We start from the raw sequence: 15,125 nt of genomic DNA, 5'->3' as shown, positions 1-15,125 counted from the left end.
AATCTTTTTGGCCAGAAACCGGTCCTCGGCCGAGTCTGCCTTTCCCAAAGCAGCGGCTCGTGTTTGTTTTGCCGAGAGAGCCGTTGTTTTTGTTCTCTGCGCTGGGGAGAGGAGATTCGGGGTTGGCCGCGCGTGTTCTTTGAGCTCACGTTGGAGTCTGTCCGGCGTGGCCTTGTTGTAATTAATATGACTGAACGCGTTCGCCGCCTCATCGGGGTCTGGCTCCGAATCGGCCCGCGGGGCCAGGCCCCAGGCGCAAGCACATCGCCAGGTTGGGGCAGACTTGTTGAAAACTCCCGGCTCCTTGATTTCAACTTTATTATTTTTTTCCCACGGCTTCACCAGGGTCAGGGAGGGAGAGGAGAAGCCGCGACGATCTCGAGTGTCAGCCCCCGCAGGCTCGTCCTGACCCTTTTATTTAAAGACCCCAAACTGGGCAGGCCCCTGGTGGGGTCTGTTTATGTTTAGGGTGTCATTTCTTGAGTAACGCCTTGGTCTCTAAACACCACTGGGGTTGAGCCTCTAGCCTAGCCGTGTCACAAGTTAGCTGTCCTTTCTGAGTCAAACCCAACAAAAAAGGCAAGAGGAAAATCTAATAAAGTCCACGTGCTCCCGGGCCTCCTATGGAAAGGGCTGCCTGCGGATGGCCGGATGCCCGGCCAAGGGCTGGGTTTGGCTCCAGTGGGACAAAGAATTTTCAGAACCGTGAGAAGGGGAGGCCTTCCAAAGTTGAGATCCGAGTTTTCGGTGCTCTGGGAGCTCCCGGGGGCACGCAGGGTGCCCAGTGCCCAACTGGAGCCATTTAAAAATGGCAGAAACAGCTGCAGGCCAAAACACACACAGGAAAACAAGCCCACAATCCCCTCTTCTGTGGGATTCCCAGAGGGAAGGCTGGGGTTGTCCCCTGCCTTAGTGCCTGGGCAAAGAAAGAACCAGTGTCTGGGCCTGAGTCCCTTCTGTCAAGGCCTGGAGTTGAGAAAGGGGCTGGAGTCAAGCTGCCTTTTTCTGTTCGGAGAGGCGTGGTGGGGCCTTCTGCTCCAGGTTCCCAGCAGGACAGAGGCTCTGGCACCCTGACAGCTGCTCCTGGAGGGCCAGTGTGCCGGTGCTCTGCAGGGAGGGCAGATGGAACTATGGGGTTTTCTACCCTGGGGATGGCAGAACAGGCAGCCTGCAGGTCCCCTCTGGCCTGGCTTGTGTTTGGGGGAAGGGGAGCAGAACGTATTTCCTCCCTCCCTGCGTTTTGGGAAACAGGTCTCGATGAAGACCTCAGGCTTCAGGATCTCATGGCTGGGCTTGCGGTTCACTTCCTTGCTGTGACCTTGGGCAAACTGGGGAACTTCTTTAACCACGGCAGCAACGGGTCTGGTGCTGCTTTCTCCCACCTAGAACGAGATCGTGTCTTCAGAAGCACTTACTGCTGCGAACCGGAGTGGTCACAAACGGTGTCCTTATTGTAAGGTGGACGCCATAAAATGTGTGTTTTGCTGATTTTTTTTTCTTTTTTGTCCTGCCCCTTTTAAGCCAAAAAGACTTTGCCTTATTTTCAGGGTTTCCCCAGCCCCGAGAAGCCAAATCTCACCTTCACTGTACTTCTGGAATAGGCCTTCCAGTCAGTCCTTGAGGCTTTGGGTTGTTTAGTAACTGCGTGGCCACCAACCATGCGTTTCGCTAGTGGCTGGGACATCAGGTTGCCAGATTTAGCAAATAAAATTACAGGATACCCAGTGAAATTTGAATTTCAGATAAACAATGAAATAACTTTTTAAAAATAAGTGAGATATGTATATAAATTTTAGTGTAAGTATGTCCCGTGCAATATTTGGGACATACTTATACTAAACGGTTATGTATCTGAAATTCAAATTTAATTCAGCATCTTATCTTTTATCCAGAGAACAGAGGTGTCTGGCATACCACTTATCCTATGAGTCTAGGGTGGTATTTCTTCTCAGCCCTGGTGACCCCTAAAAATCCTCCCCCCCCGCCAACCCTTCCCTTTCCTCGTCCCCAGAAAAAGCCAGCAGTCAGCCGTGACCACCCCATCCCTAGCCGCCAGCCGTTTTTCCTCCCGTCTGGTGTCCCGGCGAGGCAGGCTGGTAGGCTGTGAGGCAGCTGCAAGATGGCTGGAAGAAGAACAAAATGGTGGGCCCCTATTTGGGAAACTGGGCTAGGGTTAGGGGCCCAGTGTGGGTGGAGAAGAACAGGTGAGAGACAAAGGCTTGTGCCACAAAGTAGGCTTAGGCCTGGGACCCCTGGGCCCTTGGTCTGAAGGGTCGCTCAGTGACTTATTAAAGGAGAGAGGCCTGTTCCCTGCAGACTTCCCACCCGTCCCCCAGGGAAGAGGCAGTTTGACTGTATTTAGGGTCTCACCCCTTTACCTTTGGGAGACCCTTTCTGCCAGGTGCAGCACAGGTCAAGTGAGCCTGGGCCTAGTTAGGACGACACCGGCCATAGACAAGTCCTCCTCAGTGTCAAGGACTAGCCCTGGGAAGTGCATACGAAGTGAGGGACTCGTGGTCTCTTTGAGGGAGTCAGCGGGGGCCCCTTGGGCAGTGACCCCAAGATGGTCTCCTTGGCTAGCCCTTGGACCTGGACCCAGGAAATCATTAGAAATTGATCGTGGCCTAGAGAATCTGTGGCGGGTGCTTGTGGTTTGTATGGGAACCTGTGCTGGGGGCAGGGGAATGTTTGGGGCTTTGTTGCTACAGCTGGGATGCCATTTGCCCTTTTGTCCAGGAGCCCAAGTCTGGAGGGGAAGAGAGCGGTACTTAAGCCTGGCTGGTTTGGGGGGCGGGCAGCAGGGCAGGAGCATTCAGGGTTTGCAACAGGCAGCTTTGTGGCAAGGTGGGGAGTGTGCCCTGCTGGCTGTGGTGAATCTGGGCCCAGTGCCTCCAGTGAGGGGGTGAGTGCTGGGGGCTCTGAGAGAGCCCTGACTCCTCACGCGTGTGGGCTCCTTGTGGCCACGTCACCACCTGTGTGAGAGTCATCAGGAATCTGTATTTTCGTGTGGAGTCTGACTTTCTTCTTCTCAAAGTTTGGCAATTAATTCAAATTTTTTAAAACTAATTTGCAGACCAGACAAAACATACCTGTTGGCTTGTTTGCCACCCCAGCTATAAAGTAGTGAGTGCAGCTTAATTCCCTCATTGAGGGCCAGGACCTTGTATTCTGGGATGATGGGTTTGGGGGAACTAGCAGGATCTCCACCGTTTCCCTAAGCCCGTGTGTTGTTTTCCAAGGAGCTGCTGGCTTGAGGAGACACCCAGAGCCCACTGGTCATGTCTGAAATCCCGTCACGTCCCCCTGGTGCTTGCTCTGACTTACCCCCGCCCCGTGCCAGGGCCTTGTCTCCTTGCATGGCTGCTGGCCAAAGGGCAGCCCTGAGGCCCATTCCTGAGGTTGGGTTCTTAATGCTTTTCCCGATGTCCTGGAGCCCTTCAGTGTCCGGTAGAAATGCAACTGAGAAAGGTTTCTAATCTTTGGGGTGAGTTGGGGGGACTCAGGCCGAGGGGTCGCCAACTGGAGCAAAGGGAGGCACGAGAACCTGGCTGTGTCGCCCGCAGGTTGCAGGGCCCTCAGCCACCCTGGGAAGCACGTGCAGCTTGCGGATTCATCTTGGCGCACATGCAGGCTGCAAAGCCCAGATCTGGCACGATTTCTGCCTTGAGACACGTCCTATGTTTTGCAAATCAGTTACTTTTGTTTTTGTTTTTAACACAACCAAACCCTGGATTTGCTGACCTACTGGGGCCCCTGCCGGCTGAGGAAGGCGGTTGAGGGATTGTTGAGTAGTGAGTGCCTTTGGCCATTTGCGTGGGTTGCTAGCAATTTGTGTTTCTTTCTTTCTTTCTTTTTTTTTTTTAAAGATTTTATTTATTTATTGGACAGAGAGAGACGCAGTGAGAGAGGGAACACCAGCAGGGGGAGTGGGAGAGGGAGAAGCAGGCTCTCCGCTGAGCAGGGAGCCTGATGTGGGGCTCGATCCCAGGACCCTGGGATCATGACCTGAGCTAAAGGCAGAAGACTGAGCCACCCAGGCGCCCCAGCAATTTGTGTTTCTTTGTTCAGCTTCTGTAACCGCGGTGCTCTGTGGAATGATTTCTTAGTTTTTTGCAGGAGACAGAATAGCAGAGAGTGGGCTCTAGGTTGGAGCCTGTGTCCAGTCCTGTTTCTGCCTTAGACTAGCTGTGTGACCATGAACTAGTTACATAACCTCTCTGGACCTCTTGTTTCCCACCCATAAAATGGAGTGACAGTGGTTCCCCTCTCATAGGCTTATTGGGCAGTCTTTGGGGGAGAGGGTTGTATTATAAATAAAGCACTTGGCAGATGTAAGCCTTCAGCACACAATGACTATTATGATTGTTGCTTTGTCACCAAGGTTGTTCCTTAGAACGCCCCTGTCCCTTCCAGGTACCTTCCGATTATTCAGAATGGAGGTGGGGGAAGGACACGGATCGTGGGTTGTCCATCCCGCCTTCAAGACGTAGGAGATGGGTGGGTGGTGACTTAGGTGCGTGTCTTCACTTAATTCTTTCTGGGCTAAAAGGGGGCAGGGGTGGGGGTGGGAGAAGCTGCCCCCAAAGCAGTGTGGCATGGAGGCTTTGTATACTGGCCCTGGGGAGAGCGATTTCACCATCTTGTGCCTCAGTTTCCTTGTCTGTCAAATGGGGAGGCTGACCGTTCCTGCCACACAAGGTTATGGGAAGATTAGAGCAAGTGTGTATGGGAGCTTAGCACCTAGAAGACACTAGAAATAGTCCTAAAATAAGTAAAAGCCAGACTGTGGTTTCCTCCAGCAGGGAATGTGTTGGACCTGAACAGGCACGATTTGGGGAATGGAGGTTTCTGTGGGTTGGGTTAGCTGGTTTTGCACTTGCCTGGGTGCCCCGAACCCCCTGTTGCAAAGGGGTGCCAGGTGGCTGTAATGTGTCCCACCAACCCATGAAGGCTACCCACCCATGGAGGGAAGGCTGGTCAGGTACCTGGTAGCCCACAGAGGTACTCATTGCCACATGTAAATCTCAGTTCTGGGGGGACCCTTGTCACTAAACTTGTTGGGGGCTCCTGGCAGCTCTGTCACCTGTCCTAGGTGTGCATCTGGCCCCAACATCCCACTTTGGGTTCCTTGAATCAAGCAGCCAAGAGAGATCCTTTGTGCCCTCCCACTTCTCCTGAGATGGCAGAGCCTGGCGCCAGGAACGGGGACCCTAGAGCCCAAACGGCTTGGTTTGGAGTCCCAGCTTGCTTTCTGGATGATTCCACCGAGCCTCGGTGTTGTCAGGTGCACGGCCTCTGGCCTTCATTCCCAACGTTAGGGGCAGGAGGTGACATGACCTGACTTGTAGACTGAAGGGGTCAGGGACCAAAGTTTGGAGGCTATGGCAGGAATCTAGGGGTGATGGTGGCTTGGAGCACAGTGGTGTGGGGGAGAGGGTGTTAATTATTATCCTTAATGAAAACCAGTCACCTCATTTCCTTCTCCTGGCTTGAGATTTTTCTCCTTACCCATAAACCTGCGTCTAGTAGCGGGGGGGCCCTGGATGTGGTCCCCCAGGAGCTTAGGCTGTGTTGGGGAGGTGGGGACAGTGTGCGGCACATGCCTGTCTTGGAGCCAGGATGACTGCTGTCCACAGTCCATGCTGTGCTTCCCTGTCGAGGCCTGGGGATCACCCTTGGGGCCAAGGCCACTGGGGATCCAGGTTTGCCCTGGCTCCCCTTCCCCCTGGCTGCTCCAAGTGGCGTTTGCCCCAAAGAGCACTGGGTGGTTACTTGTGCTGTCTTCTCCTGCCTTCCTTCCTCTGACCTCAGAGGAATTGCAGGGAGGACAGGGTGAGCCCCTGGGTGCCCTTGGTGAAGACCCTCCCCCACACTGCCCCAGGAGGAAATGCCCTGCTGGCCTAAAGCCCTCTCTGCTGCCCAAGGGGTTGGGGTGGCCCAGTTCACTGGCTCCATGGAGTTGGCAGTGGTGTGAGGCACAAAAGCTGGAGGACCCTGGGGCCCACTTCCCTTCATCCAGAGAAATCCTCCTTAATGGCAGCCCCTCTGTCCCGCCAGGCTCACCAGGCACCTCCTTCAAGGCATGGAGAAGCTTTTCACATGTGCTGTCTCATGTAATCCTCATGGCAGCCCAGAGATTGATGACCCTATGTGGTCTAACAGATGGGGAAACTGAGGTGTAGACTGGTGAAGTGACTTCCCCAGGAGCCCCCAGATACTGGATCTGGAGTGGTCTGGAGCTCCTTCCCTCAACCCCAAGCTGAGCAGCCCCTGTGTCGCAGCTAATCCGAGGCAGTATGGCCCGTGTCCCCCGTGAGGGGTGAGCAGGGTTCCGCCCCCAGAAACCCCTGGTAATGAGCTCTTCCTCATCTTCTGCAGGGAGAAGAAGTGGGTGACTGTTGGTGACACATCCCTGCGAATCTACAAGTGGGTCCCTGTGACAGAGCCAAAGGTGGACGATGTGAGTATGTGGGCTGAGCCCCTGGGGTGGGACCATCCGTCCGTGTTGCCCCTACCGCAGGTAGAAGGTGCTGTTCACCACTGCCCACCCAAGGCCACCTGGGAAGCAGGAGGACGCAGCTTACAGCTGGAGAGGCTGCTGCACCAGGGTCCTCCCCCACTCATGGTCCAGCCCCAGATTTTGGCCCTCAGAGAGCTGGGAAGTGTCCCCTGCAAGTCGTCTCTTCTGGGCTGAGAGCCCTACGGTTTGCCAGTGAGGATATGCCTTAGTGCAGAGCTGTCCCCTCCCTGGGGCCCTGAGCACCACGCTTTGGGTGTCGTGTACGCATAGACAAGCAGACCCTCCCCCAGCACTGGAGCCCCCGACCATCTGCCAGGCGTTGCCTCACATATTTCTCGTGCCAGGTCTGTTGAGCTGACTCTTTATCCCCTTTGTACAAGTGAGGACCAAGGCTCAGAGAGGTGAAGCCACTTCGCCAGAATCGCACAGCAAGTGTCCCGTCTGTTTGACGCCAAAACACATGCTGCCTTTGCTGTTGGAGAGCCTTCTGGAGGTTGGCGCTGCTGGCCACCCCAGAGCAGCCCTAGAGCGAGAGGGTTTGGTGCATGGGAACACAGCCGCTGTGGGGCCCTGCGGTGGGGGCGGAAGAGGGGGACTCCAACCACTAGAGGGAGCTTCGGCAGCTGTGCCTGGGGTCGGGGAGGGACCGCAGCCACTGCTGCCCCACATCACAGTTCGTCAGCTTTGCGGCTCCTGGGCCAGTTTACCTCCAAAGACCCCAGGTCAGCTACTCTCTTTGCCAGTCGGCATCCAGAATGGTCCCGTCTACAGACCTTGGCATGGACCGTCCTGCCTGGAGTGCCTTCCCTATTCGTGCGAACAATCCTTTCCCTCAGGAAAATGACTCACGCTGAGCCACATGGATGGATGGCTCCATTTGCTTCTGGGGGGTCGTGGTCCTGATGCGTGGGGTTCTAGGGGCCGTAAAGGCGAGGCTAAGTCTCCCCCCCATCTTCAGTTACCTGTCTCGGGTCTTCAGGCAGGGCTGAGGCTCCGTTCTTGACCCTGTGATCACAAGCCCGTCTCTGGGCAGGTTGGTGCCGGGCGGAGAACGTTGGTGTTTGTCACCCTTCCTAGTTCCGGGCTCCTGGAGCCACCGGGGTTGCAGTGCTCGAGGCCCCAGGACCTAGCCCGTCGCAGCCGCTGGTGCTGGCCGCCCTGGAGGGGAGAGCAGGGTGCAGCCGGCTCCTCGCAGCCAGCTCCTGGCTCCGGCCCCCGTCTGTGCCTTGCACATCATTAGGTGTTGTATAAACGCAGGCTGCATTTGAGAAGACATGGTCCCTGCTCTCAAGGAATTTATAATCTCGTTGGGAAAGATAATTATAGAATAGCATGAAACAGACATCAGAGAAGTGCCAAAATGGATTGTGATCAAGGAGAAAGTGTAATATATGGGCTGTCAGGAAGGACAGGGCAGCTGCAGGCTGGGCAAAGAGGTAGAGGACAGGCACCCCCCCCATTAACTTGTGATGTCAGACAGGTGACCCCAACTTGCCGGGCCCTGGTTCCCTCTCTTGTGCTGTAGAGCAGCAGTAGCCAGCTCCCGGGGTTTCTGCAACAGCGTAAAGGCAGTATATCAAACAGAGAGAACTTAACCCAGCACGGCTGTGCAGACGGTGCTCGAAAAATGCTAATTTGCCATTGTCTCTGAGCCGTGATGTACAATATGAGGTTTCCTCCACCCGCCTTTCCCTCTAGGGCTGTGGGCCCCACCCCTGGCTGAGCATCCAATCCCCTGGGAACCGTGAAGAAATGCAGGTTCCCTGGCCCCAGCCCAGACAGCTGAGTCGGACTGTCTGGTGGTTGTGGCCAGGAGTCTGTATTGTGGAGGGGTAGCTTTTTATTTTTTTAACACCCAGTTACAACATGGCTGCACCATTTTTTTACCCCTTCAGAATTCTTGCAAGTTTTTTTCTTTTCCATCGGGAGACCAATTCACAGAATTCAAACATTACTTTAAAAACATTTTTTTTTTCAATGAAGACAACTCACATGCCATAACATTCACTCTTACGGTATACAGGTCAGTGTAGCTTATTCACTGTCGTCTAGCCATCACTGCCATAATTCCAGAGCATTTTCATTACCCCCAAAAGACAACTCACACGTGTTAGCAGTCACCCCCCCAACGGCTTCACGGGCCTGGAGTCCACCGGTCGCCTCTCCATCTCTAGAGTTGTGTGTATTCTTCAAACGCTAATTTTTTCAGATATATATATATATTTTTTTTTTTTGTAAATCGGCTTCCCGTCCTGTGTCCGCCCCGCCACCAGCTCCTTTCCCTGGAGGCGACCAACGTTTGTTTGTCCTTCCAGAGAGAGTGCCCACAAACACACGTGTGGATAGACACATGTCCTTTTCTTTCCGTGAACAGTGGCCTTCCCTTCCCATGTTCTGCACCTTCCTTTATACATCCTGGAGGTAACTGAGATGGTCTAGCACGTTGATATGTCTGTAGGCCATCCCACGTTAGTACGTGAGGACTGTCTTGTTCTCGTAATCATTGCATTACATTACGTTGAAAGAACGTGCTGTGATTTAACAAGTCTTACCAGTGGACACAGGTCATTTCCAACATGATTCTATTCCATTTGTAAAAACAGCAACAACAACAACAAAACTGGTGGAACTGCACACAAAAAGCATCCTCTTCACCATCCCTCCTCCTTGGGATTTCCCCCTCACCTGGCCTTCCAATGTGGTGCTGGGAGTCAGCTGACTGCTCTTTGAGAAAGGCAGCCACGGGGCCAACAGGTAGTGGGAGTGTGTGACCTGTGTCTTCTCTGTCCCTCACCTGCCATCGCTGTACCTGTTTGCATGGCTGCTGGTGCTGGCCCCCCACACAAGGCAGGTTTATGCTCAGCCCCAGAATCCTCCCTTCTGCAGGGAGGCACGCCCCTAATGGGACGTGTTCAAATGCAGGCCAAGGAGAACCCTCCAGAGACTTGCAGGCTCCGAGATGAACTGGCTGAATAAAATATTCATATCACCCCCCAGGGGCTTGCTCATGCGTGCACACGCCATGTGGTGACTCGGTTTCTGCTCCGTTTTCTCCTCCAGAAGAACAAGAACAAGAAAAAGGGCAAAGATGAGAAGTGTGGCTCCGAGGTGACCACGCCAGAGAACAGCTCCTCCCCGGGGATGATGGACATGCACGGTGAGCTGTCCTGCCAGGCCCTGGGCTGTGGCAGAGCACTCGGTTTTTGTTCTCACCAGCAGGTTTGTTCACATTCCAGGCAAGGGTAGGAGGGCTGGGCAGCACCAGGAGGCCTCTGTGCCCAGGAGAAGGCTCAGCGGAGGAGAAACGTCTCTTCCCAGCACAGCAAGCCAGGAAACGTCAAACAAGCCAGAGGCATAAAATAAGACCTCCTCCCCCAGTGGCACAAACCTCAGCGGGGGGTGACCTGTCAGCCCTGTGTGTGGTCAGGCACTTTTATGGGTCTACGATCTTTTTCCCTCCTAGGCCTGACCTCCCGTAAAAATGACGCTATTTTCCATCTCCTATTTCGCTTTGGCTGCTGGGAAACTCCAGACTGGGTTTCCACATCCCGTTAATCACTCTGGGACCCGGGGACCTGCCTTCCACAATGACATCCTACCTTCCTTTGCTGTCTTATTTCAGAAGTTATAGCCACTGTCCCTCTGATGGAATCCAGGCTGGAGACCTGCGTTAGCCAGTCTGCAGTTTTGACATTGCTTGCATTGAGTTCCCACTTTACCTTGTTAACGGAGAGGAAAGGCACACATCATAAGTGTATGGCTTCATGATAAGTATACAGACTTCATCCATGTATGTAACCAGCCCAGATCAAGATGGAAACATACCTGGCCATCCCCCTGGTGTCCCCTCCTGGTTGTGCCCACCCCTCCAAGAAAGACCGCTGCCTGACTTCTGACCTGAAAGATTGAAACATAAAATTTCTGAAACATTGAGTTTCCGATATTTATAAACTAGGAAATCTGCATTTTTGCCATACTTTGAGAAATCAGACCCAGAAACTCGGGTAGTGTGTTCCCCTCAAGACAGCCACATCTGTTCCTATGGAGGCTGTGGTCACTGCAGGGCCACCTCCCTGGGCTGCCACTAGCAGAGCTGGTACCTCTTGCCTTTTCCCATCTCTTGATCCCAGTTTCGACATCTTTGTCCTTTTGACCACCCAGGCCTTTTGTATAGCAGGGTGGTGTTAGATAAATAAGTACATCAAAAAGGAATATTGGTTTGATTGCGTTTCTGCCCCTCTGGTTCCAGGGCTGTCTTGCTCTGGGGAAGGAGTGCCAGTGAACTTTCCCATTTGCCCAAACTGACCAATCTGGAAAACAAGCTCCAAGGGTAGGGAGTCTTTCTTATTGCCGGGCTGGCTTCAGAAAGCACAGAGGGGTTTTGCTGATGACTCACGAGTCAAGAAAACCCCTCACTGGCCGTACAATCACAGTTGAAACACGGGACACAATTGAACCAGGTATTCGAGCTGGGATGTAACCTGCCCCCCTGGCATTGCTTAGATCTTCTCTAGGGATTGAGAAGAGCCCTGCCTGCCTCCCAGGCGAGAGCCTTTTAGAGCAGAGGACAGGATCCCACCTGGGTTCACATCTGGCTCCCTAGGACCTCCCCCCACCCTGCCCCCGGCTGTGCGGTCCTCAGCTAGTTCCTTAACATGTAACTGTCAGGTCTGTTTTCAGTCTGCCCAGCGGGAGTGGTAATGCCCACTTCATAAGGACCTTGCGAGTATTAAATAAGATCACCCCCTCAAAGCCCTTGGCATGTTAGTAGCTGACATTTAAGGAATTATCACAATGTGCCAAGCATCTCGCTAAGCCCATTTCATGCCTTACTTCATTTCATCCTAAAGACAAGCCCCATTGTGCAGATGAGGAAATGCGGGCTGGGGGAGGTGGCTGCCCCGGGTTAGGAAGCTCACGGATGCCACTGCTGGCCTTGAGGTCCTTTGGAGGCAGAATCCAAGTGTGTGGCTACCAGCCCGGGCGTCCCTGAGGCAGGAGCCTCGCTCACATTCTTAGTATCCTTTCCATTTTTAGTGCACGTGCTGCCGAGACCCACATCCAGCCGCAGGGCACAGATGTGTGCAAAGGCAAGGAAAGACGGGGGCCTGGACAGGATTATCTGGAAGGCTCCCTGTGGGGCGGTGGGCATCTGTAGCCCCTCTTTTGTGTCTGAGATTTTACCAACGTTGACCCGAGTGTCAGGGTCACATGGTTACCAGGTGACCAGGTTAGGCTCTGGCAACTAACTTGTTAAACATTAGTGCTTGTTGTCATTAATTAACATAACTTCATGCTGGGACCCCACGGCTGGGGCCTCTGCCTTTTACACACATGCAGCATAGCTTGGTTGAGGAAGGAAGTTTAGATTTTCTCAAAAGGCAAATCAGGAGAGTGCACTTTTTTTTTTTCAATCCCAGAATTCACAAGAGGCTGCTTTTGTGCAACTAGCACACTTAAAATAAGATGCACGTCACCTGGCCGGGGCTGTGTGCCTGCCTGGCTCTTCCTCGGCAGGTTGAGTTTGGAGGTGGGTAGACCAGCTTGAGCAAGGGGTTCCGCCACACAGAGCCTCAGTTTCCCCCTCTGCAAACGAGGGCAGTAACAGCACCTACCCGGCAGGTTGTCGGGAAGATGAAATAAGTGACTCTGTTTTTTCCCGGCTGCCAGCATGCAGCAGGGCTGGGGACATGTGGGTGCACTGCCCCGGGCCTCCTCCCTGCTCTCTGTTTCACAGAGGTAGCCTCGGTCCCAGGTGTGCAGCATGGCCCAGGAAAGCAGTGTGGTGATATTTTCGAAATCACCACTTGGATATCTGCAACGTAACGTGACTGTGTGCCTAAGACGGGGTCCAGCGCCAAGGGCTATGTGCCTCCAGGCCCCCAGCCCTGCCACCAGCCCCACCATTAATGTGTTGCTCAGATTACTGCTCTTTTTTTCTCTATTATGAAAAATTTTGTAATTGAGAACAGTTGGAAGAATAGTGCAATGAACTTCATACACCTGTCACCTAGGTTTTCACTCACATGCCATGTTTGCCTCATCTTTTTTTTTTTATGTTTTTTATGTTAAATTTTTTAATTGAAATACAATTTTCATATAAAAGCTGCCCAGCTCTTGAGTGTTAAGTTCAGGGAATTCTGTCAACCGTAGGCAGCCTGTGCTGAAGTGTTTTAAAATAAGTTTCCCTGCATTGTGTTTCAAGTCCGTGGCTAAACCCTTCAGCTCGCATCACTAATACGTGACATTTCTTTACACCCGTCTGCTGTTTTCACTCCTAACAAAAGTAACTGTTATTCTGTCGTATCTTCTAAATCCCAGGCTGTATTCAAATTCCCCAGTTGTTCCAAAATGTCCCTTACAAGCTGGCACATTCAAAACAGAATCAAAATAATTTTCACATGTCCTTAATTTAGCTGTTGATTCTCTTAAATTTTTTTACAATAATTTCCCCTGCTTCTCTCTCCCTCTCTGTCTCTCTCTCTCTATGTCTCTCTCCTTTAATGGTTCTGACTTGAAGAGCCTGGGTCGATTGTCCTGTGGTATATCCCACTTTCCATTAACATGTTCCTCTCCCTCTCATTTTGTATCAAGTGGAAGTTGGTCTAGACACTTGATTAGATCAGTGGGACATTTTTGGCAACGCTGCCTTGTGGACCATGCTTTACCCTCTGTGTTGCCACAGAGCCAGCTGCACAAATCTGGCTTCTTCACCTAGAATGAGGCCTCAGATGTCCCCCAAAGACTTAAAACGTGGGAGACCACTGTGTGTCGCTGGCTGCCCACCCCCCCTCGCCACAGGACTGAGCCAGCGGGGGACGTTCAGGTAGGCTTCCAGAAGCCTTCTCCTTGCAGGACATGTGGAACGGCCTCAGGTGGCTCATCTCCAAGGTCTTGAGGGTGGGGAAGTGTCTCCTTTCCTGGGAAAGTGTCCCGTGGGTTTGCGGCAGAGGCGTGGGGACGCCAAACCCCCAACCCGCCTTTCCTCAGTAGTTGTGGGATTTCATCCTGTGGTTCTCTTCCCCCCCGTGCAGATGATAACAGCAACCAGAGCTCCATAGCAGATGCCTCCCCGATCAAACAGGAGAACAGCAGTAACTCAAGCCCTGCCCCAGAGCCCAACTCAGCCGTGCCCGGTGAAGGCACTGACGCCAAGGTGGACGAGGCCCAGGCCGACGGGAAGGAGCTCCCTGGGGCCGAAGGTAGGTGCCCGCAGGGGCTGGGCCTTTATGCAGTTGGTTGACAGGTCTCTAGGAGGTCCTGTCACATGTCGACCCCTGAAAGGTCACAGTGGAAGAAAGGTAATGCTTAGACTAGCTCATATTCTTGTGGGGCAATTAAAAATCCTGCAGTCTAGTTTTGGGAAGGTAAGTTCCATGGAAACCTATAATAAGAAAGAAGAGTGGAGAGTCTTAATGAATTATGGGGAGTGTTTCCATTTTAAATACGGTGGCCAGGAAAGGCCTCACTGAGAAGGTGACATTAGAGCAAATTAGGCTAAAATTAGGTAAGGGAGCAAACCCTATGGAAAAGGGAGAGAAAAGCACTGTGGGCAGAGCGCACGGGCGGTGCAAAGGCCCTGAGGCAGGAGTGTGCTCGTGGCTGGGGAAGGGCAGGTTCGCAAAATGAGATGAGGTCAGAAGAGGCAGGACCTTGAGTTGGGGGAGCTCTTAGGCTACTAAACAGACCCTTGCTTCCGTGCCAAGGGAGGCAGGAGCCATTGGGATTGAGTGCCATGGTCTGGAGGATCCCTTTGGTTGCTGTGATTGAGAAAAGATAGTAGGGCAGTCATCCAGATGGAAGACGGTGGCAGCTGGCGTGACCGGGGTGGGAGCAGACGAGGTGGTAAGAAGCCGTCTGGTTGTAGAGGACATGTATGTACGTGGATATGTATATGTTGGTTTATTTTTGTCTATTTTGAGATCTGTGGATTCTTGAAAAAGAAAAGTTTGAAACATACAGAAAAATGAATAGGGTACTCTCCCGTATATGTCAACTGAATTCGGCAGTGGTTTGTTTTGCTTTGTCCGTAAATATTTGGCCGGGGGGGGAGGCATTTGAAGGTAACTTACAAATCTTACAGCATTTCATCACTGAACACTAAAGCACACATCTCTTAAAAATAAGAATGTTTTCTTACATGATCACAAGTACTATCATTACACCTAAGAAGATGCGTCTGTAGTTCTCGCTTGTCTGATATTGGGGTGTATTTTGAAGGTCTGAGATTCAGTGTGTGTTGACCGGTGGTGCCTGGGCTGAGCGGGGACTGGAGAGTGAGGGTGACCCCTAGCATCTGGGGGACAGCCTCGCCAGCATCTGTGAAGGGAGGAGGAGGGAGAGGGCCAGCGGTGGGTGGAACGCCTGCACATGCCCAAGCTGAGCGTGAGGTCGGGCTGCTCTGCCGCTCACCCAGAGGGGAAGCTCACCCACCGGGGAAGACGGCTGGCTTCCCCGTGGCTGAGGAGGGAGTGGGTCGGGTCTTCTCGGGAGGAAGGCCTCTCTGTGTTAGGGCATCAATTGGAACCCCAGAGGTCACAGACAGTCTAGATCCAGCACGGGGCATGTGCCTATGGCCACGGGCCTGGTGCTGTTTTTATTTTTA

At 52.9% G+C, this 15,125-nt stretch overlaps 1 protein-coding gene across 1 annotated transcript in view; it reads left to right on the top strand.

The window, feature by feature from the left end:
• BCL7A (BAF chromatin remodeling complex subunit BCL7A) overlaps positions 1-15,125 on the top strand; it is a 33,860-nt gene that overhangs the window by 8,198 nt on the left and 10,537 nt on the right. Inside the window, exons 2-4 of the mRNA XM_034637952.1 lie at positions 6,318-6,460; positions 9,581-9,677; positions 13,555-13,722. Of these exons, the coding sequence (XP_034493843.1) occupies positions 6,318-6,460; positions 9,581-9,677; positions 13,555-13,722 (408 nt within the window). The remainder of the gene's footprint in view (positions 1-6,317; positions 6,461-9,580; positions 9,678-13,554; positions 13,723-15,125) is intronic.

This window comes from Ailuropoda melanoleuca, chromosome 12 (assembly GCF_002007445.2).
Source record: "Ailuropoda melanoleuca isolate Jingjing chromosome 12, ASM200744v2, whole genome shotgun sequence".
Lineage (NCBI taxonomy): Eukaryota > Metazoa > Chordata > Mammalia > Carnivora > Ursidae > Ailuropoda > Ailuropoda melanoleuca.
Note: the sequence above shows the minus strand (reverse complement) of the source record. Positions and strands in the feature narration are given on the sequence as shown.